Source organism: Poecilia mexicana, unplaced genomic scaffold (genome assembly GCF_051168715.1).
Source record: "Poecilia mexicana isolate PSO_F unplaced genomic scaffold, ASM5116871v1 scaffold_8, whole genome shotgun sequence".
Lineage (NCBI taxonomy): Eukaryota > Metazoa > Chordata > Actinopteri > Cyprinodontiformes > Poeciliidae > Poecilia > Poecilia mexicana.
This window is the reverse complement of record NW_028263377.1, coordinates 24068132-24074172: the sequence shown is the minus strand read 5'-3', so window position 1 is coordinate 24074172 and position 6041 is coordinate 24068132. Positions and strand designations below refer to the sequence as shown.

The 6041-nt window shown below is 36.8% G+C and overlaps 1 protein-coding gene across 6 annotated transcripts; it reads left to right on the top strand.

The window, feature by feature from the left end:
• Positions 1–2918: 2918 nt before the first annotated feature.
• cox6a2 (cytochrome c oxidase subunit 6A2) lies at positions 2919–5548 on the top strand. Of its 6 annotated transcripts, none has more exons than XM_015006670.2 (4): positions 2919–3193; positions 4062–4165; positions 5118–5257; positions 5335–5548. In XM_015006670.2, the coding sequence occupies exons 2-4, from the start codon at positions 4090–4092 to the stop codon at positions 5422–5424; spliced, it is 306 nt and encodes a 101-aa protein (XP_014862156.2). In that variant the 5' UTR covers positions 2919–3193; positions 4062–4089; the 3' UTR covers positions 5425–5548. The 6 variants fall into 6 exon arrangements, with proteins under 6 accessions (XP_014862156.2, XP_014862155.2, XP_087863872.1 ...); XM_015006669.2 differs by having other exon boundaries at positions 4059–4165; XM_088007746.1 differs by having other exon boundaries at positions 2920–3193; positions 5121–5257.
• The last annotated feature ends 493 nt before the right edge of the window (positions 5549–6041 follow it).

The window sequence follows — 6041 nt, the reverse complement described above, 5'->3', positions numbered from 1 at the left end:
TGAGCTGACAGAGAAACCCTTCACCTCCGTCCAACATCACACACACTTACTGCCTCACGTACAATCAACAGTTTTCTTTCTCCTGGCGTGAAATGAGCAAAAACTCAAGAGCAAAACCAACTCCAGTCAGGTTTTATTTGCAGAGCACGTTGTCCTTAAAGAAAGATGGATGTGATGATCGCTCACAGTTCGTTGTGTTGAGTCTGCGAGGCTTCCTGCAGCCGCCAGGGGGCGCCTCAGAAAGTTGGAGGGAAGATGAAGAAAAAAATAAAGAATCCAATAAATCATGTTTTTTCAAAATTGGTATGTTTCCATTATTTTCGTAATTCCAGTTTGTAAAATTACATGGCTAATGGAAAACGCACTTATACACACATAAAGATAGTTATAAAGACAGTCTTCTATCACCTGGAGAACATTTCCAGGATTAAATGTGTCAGCAAGATCTAGAGAAACTGTGTTCATCTTTCATCACATTGATTGCTGCAGAATCAGACAGCTTCAGCAGATCCAGAACAATTACACAAAATAATCAGCAGTTACATTTATTTCATTTCCTGAACCAAAGCTGAAGTTTAGACCTTTTTACCAAAAGCAGGACATGCTAACCTGTGTGTCTACAGTAGCCGATCTTCAGACTGAGACGGCAATTCACTTCTGTTTGGAACAAAAAAAAAAACATTTAGACAGCCAGCTGTACGACTGTCTGACTTCACCGCTGGCTCCTGTTTCAGTTTGACCTGCTGCCAGGAGCTGTCCAGACAGAAATGACAAAAAACTGAAAATGTACAGCCGAGAGAGGGAGATGTATATCCAACACCAAAAAATACAAGAAAAGCATTTAAAACTCTTAAAACATGAAAGCAAAAGATTGTCTTTTTAACTCTAGAAAGATGTGAAATGAACTTTTAAAATGTTTATTTTAAAATGCTGACTTCAACATTACAAAGAAACTCAGAGTTGCTGTGGATCATTTTAAAGCCGGTGAGTTTGATTTTTGAAGCATGTAGATCCAACAGCAGACACCAAACTCAACCCTGTGGTTAATATAAATACACAGTAACCTGGGGTCAAGATGTTTTACGGTAAAGAATTCAGTAAGTAATTCTGCTGATTATTTAAAGGGGACCTGTTATGCAAAATTAACTTTTGTATTTTTTTACTTCCATTTGGATCTGAACTGCTTCTAAAAACAGCTGGAGAGCTAAAAAAAAAAAACCAAAAAACAAAAAAACACCCAGATGAAGTTAGTTCATGTTTTTTAGAGTCTGGAAAATGAGCCGTTTCAAAAATCTCCCAATTTTTAAGTCACATTCCATGGGTACTGCACGGTTACCTAGCAACCCCAGCAGAGCTCCACCTGTTACCTAGCAACCCAAATGGAGCTCCAGCACATTTGGTCAGCTGGTTTTACACTGTACAATGGCTGCTGGAAAGAACAAGTATTTTGTTGTTGACTTACCATCCAGAACTCACTTGGTGCATTCTTGTTGGTTGTGCAGGAGGCTCTACTTCTGCTTTTCAAAGCCATGCAGTTGTATAATTGTTCATCTGTTTGCAGCTGTTTTCACGTGCGAGTGTAAACATAGAGTTGGGGGTCGTGACCTGTAGCAGGTTAATTGGATTTAAAGTGACAAGAGGCCCTAAAACATGTAATTCTGAAATGAGCAGAATAAAATCTCGTTATATAATAATGATTTCATGCTAAAATGTAATGAACATGTTTTGTATAGACTATAGACTATTCTAACCTGCTTAATATTTTTGTGACCACATACATTGAACCTTATTATAATAGTGATGTGCAAATATTATCATGTCGGTCAAATCAATTAAATTTTCATTTTTGTTTCAGTTCACACTGGTCTAAATTACACCAGGGAGAAAAAATGCTAAATATGGTTTTTGACAAGTAATATTTGAACACATGGTATAACGATAGAACAACAGTATAACACTTTAACAGATAAATGGGTAGATTCGTCTACAGATTCAGAACCGAACCTCTGAGGACATTCATGATCTTGATCCAGCCTGAAATGAGAAACAACTTACCGTTAAAAACAGTTTATCCACAGTCGCTGGTGGCTATGCTAACTAGCATTAGCATTCTGAACAAGCTTCATACAAAGCAGATGTGGAGCCTCCTGCACAACCAACAAGGATGCAGCAAGTTGTTTCTGGATGGAAAGTCATCGTAGCAGAGATAAAGGGGGGATGAACAGCGCCACATGGAGGTGATTGACAGCGCTAAGACCCGCCTCCTGGCTCTGATTGGTTGTTTCTAATCAGAACTGGGAGAAGACAGAGGAGCTTGATTTTTTTTCACAGAATTTTTTCACAAAATCTTACAAAGTATTTTTGATCTAGTTTGTACTGCAAATATCTTAATATACTTGAAACAAGACAAAACAAATTTACAAGTAACTTTTCAGAAAGCTATAACATTTACTTTAAATCATCAGTTGCTTGATATTAATATTAATATTAATGAAAAAGCTTTTGTTCTACTTTCAGATTATTCCACTTATGGGAAAAAATTCTTGTGGCAATCTGCCAGTGGCATAAGCTCCTTTATCGCCCTCAAACGTTACTTCTAAGTTAGTGTTGTCTTATTTCAAGTGGGATAAAATGTTTGGACTTGAAACTAGACCAAAAATACTTGGTAAGATTTTGTGTTTTTTTGCAGTGCACAAGTTGAAACTGTCAACAGATTCAACAAATGTGTAAATAATGTGCATAAAAGTTACGTACTGCATCTTTAACGCTCATTCTGAATTATTTAGGAGGAAGAAAATTAAGAATGAAACATTAACGAATAGGAAGAAGAATCACACCTCCCACGTTATTTCAACCTTTGACCTACAATCTTCCCTTTTGTAAACAACAGCTGTGCAGTGACTGCTGTCCACTGCAGCTGCTCAGATCAAACCAAAATTGAAAGCTAGTTAATGTAAACTATTCCTGTTTCTGTCTCTGAAGCAGGCCCACTGCAGCTCCTTCCTTTCTTCACTGTCGCCTATCAGCTGCGACTTCGCACTTTGCCAAATATAAACCCAGTTTCTTGGCCGAGCGACAGGCTGACATGGGGAGGAGTCCGGCACGGTCGGTTCAGCTCAGGACAGACTGAAGGACAAACAAGCAGAAAGGAGCGCTTGTAGTGAAACCTCGAGAGAACAAACCGCCTGAAACGGTGAGTTTACTCAGGATTGTAACTTTTCGATCTTAATTGGCTCAACTGTTGTCTAGATTTTTTACAAAGGGACCAGATACACTGTAAAAACGCAAAATCTTACCAAGAATTTTCTTCTAGTTTCTGGTGCAAATATCTCATCAAACTTGGAATAAGACAAAACTAACTTGCAAGTAACTTTTCAGCAAGATAAAGGAGCTTTAGGTACATAATTCCTTAATATTAATCTAGAAATGTGCTAGATTCACTGGCAGATTATTTCCTTTAAAGTACAAAAGTTCCCCATTTTTTCAGTGAAGTAATGATAATATTTAATCAATATTTAAGAATTACTGACTTAAAATAAGCTCCTACATCTTGATTAAAACTTACCTGAAGGTCAGTTTTGTCTTATTTTATGTGTATTAAGATATTTGCACTAGAAACTGGACAAAAATACCTGGTAGGATTTTGTGTTTTTGCAGTGAAAGTACTAGTCCAACTAGTAGATTATTTTACTTATAACAGCACATTTTCCCCATGTTATAAGTGAAAAATCTGCTGGTGGAACCAGCACGTTTTAATATTCAGGAATTAGTTGCTTATAAAAAGCTGCTATATCTTGCTGAAAAATTACTTGTCAGTTAGTTTTGTCTTATTTCAAGCACACCAAAAATATTTGCACAACTAGAAAGAGCTCTTCTTAATATTTTGTGATTTGGTTGTGTACCAAAGCTGAAATGCTTAAATCAGTTAAAGTGTTTGTTATGTTTGAATTAACTGTTGATTTCTGCCTCTTCTTACGTCAGACCATTCATTTTACCACTTTAAGGTACAGCAGGTTACTCAGCTGTGTTTTAGAGCCATCAAAGTTTTATTTCTGCAGCAGAAAGTACCTGATTCCTTCACCCCTGCAGATGTCGCTGTCTCCGGTTGCCTTGGCAGCTCGGCGAGCGCTCGCTGCTGCGTCACACTCGAGTCACGACGGAGGAGGTGAGCGAGTCTTCACCGACCTTTTAAAACAAACACAACCGCTTTCATGTTTCAAAACTGTCCTGGATAAACTGTTTGTAAAAGCACAGAAACGATTGGTTGAACATTAACAGACTTCCTACACTTTCCCACAATAAAATTTAAACACTTTTCAAGTATTTTAAGGTCAAAAACTACAACTTAGCTAAAAATGCCAGTTTAAATTCACTTTTTGTCTTTGTGCCTGTTATGTTTTCTGCCTGAGAGCTTTCTTTGACAGCATGACTCAGTCAGGGGGAAAATGGAGCCCTGGCTCATTCTCCAGCAGGAACAACTTTCCTGCCATCGTTGTGGCGCCCGCTCTAGCACAGCACCCAACGTACAACTACACATTAGGTCGATTGTAGACAATAACGTAGGAGTAAATTTCTTCCAAAATACTCAGAAGTTTTTAGATTAATCTCAGACAATTTTTAGCAAATAAATCGGACATTTTGAGCTTGAAAAGTCAAAAAGATTTCAAAGAAATTTCTGAGCTCCAAAAGTTGAAAATTTGCAAAAGAGACAAAAAAGACTGATATTTTTAAATTGATCTAAGAAATTTTCTACAATAACATTTTAAATGTATTATATAACATTTTCTTTAAAAAAAACTGAAATGTTTTAGATTAATCTGAGAAATTTTCTAGACAAAAATCCCAAGTTCAAACTCTGAAAGTGGAAAATGTCAAAATTTTGAAACTCAGAAATTTGTTTTTCTAGAAAATTTCTTAGATTGAGCTCAAAATGTTTTTTTCAAGCATTTTTGTGACTTTTGAAACTCAGAAAATTTCAAAATTTTCTATTTAAAACTTTATATCTCTAAAAGTTTCTGAGACTTTGCTCATTTTGTTCTCCATCTACAACTATCCATTTTACCTCTGTGTCGCATGCAAACCCACTTTGTCGCATTCGATCAATTTGTTTGTTTCAGCAGCAAAAACCTGGAAGATCCTGACCATCGTTGTGGCTTTTCCCGGCGTCGGCGTCTGCATGGCCAACGCCTTCATGAAGGCGCAGGAACATGAGCAGCCCGAATTTGTTCCCTATTCACACCTGCGCATCCGCACCAAGGTGAGTCTGCAAACAGTTTCCACGTTTAGATTTCCGTTTAAAACAATAACCGTTTTATACTTATTGTCTGTTTCCAGAAATATCCCTGGGGCGACGGAAACCACACGCTGTTCCACAACTCTCACGCAAACGCTCTTCCTGACGGTTACGAGGGCTCAGATCACTGATCGTCATTATTGATTATCTGAGCTGCTTCAAATACGCCGACCTGCACCGCCAACAATAAAACAACTTCATCCTGGATTAAGCTGCTTCTGTTTTCTCCTGTAATAAAACATGCATCAAGCATCAGATATCCATTATACTTTATGTTAAAAATGATGTGTCGCATTTTGGAACCAAATGTCAGCCAGAAATATAGATTTCTGAAACAGTTAATCTATTAATCGCAATCAATCGGATTCAATTTAGTTTTTCTGGCATTTACCAAATAGAAACAATTTTGGTAATTCTATCTGACCTAAAGTAAGAGAAATTTGGTCTGACTTAAAACAATGAGAAAAAATTTCTTTTTTATATCTGGATTCAACTGCAAATGACGTTTTCCAAATTCAGGCTTTAAATCAACGTTGTGCAGTTTGAACATCAAGCAAGAATGTTTCTGCCAAAAATGTGAAAATTTCTGTTTGAAAAGTCAAAAATTTGCCAGAAAAAATCTTTTTGAGATTAATTTCAGAAATTTTCTAGAAAAAAAAAACTTGAAAGATTTCAACAGAAATTTTCACGTTTTTGGCGGAAATTTGATGTCATGTTACTGAACATTAGAGGAAAAATAAACGACAGC

What these genes read in the sequence shown, in the direction of transcription:
- cox6a2 (XM_015006670.2), top strand. Translation starts at nt 4,090, where the DNA reads ATGTCGCTGTCTCCGGTTGCCTTGGCAGCTCGGCGAGCGCTCGCTGCT. An exon ending in CTCGAGTCACGACGGAGGAG is followed by an intron (nt 4,166 to 5,117) that starts GTGAGCGAGTCT and finishes TGTTTGTTTCAG; the next exon opens with CAGCAAAAACCTGGAAGATC. An exon ending in ACCTGCGCATCCGCACCAAG is followed by an intron (nt 5,258 to 5,334) that starts GTGAGTCTGCAA and finishes GTCTGTTTCCAG; the next exon opens with AAATATCCCTGGGGCGACGG.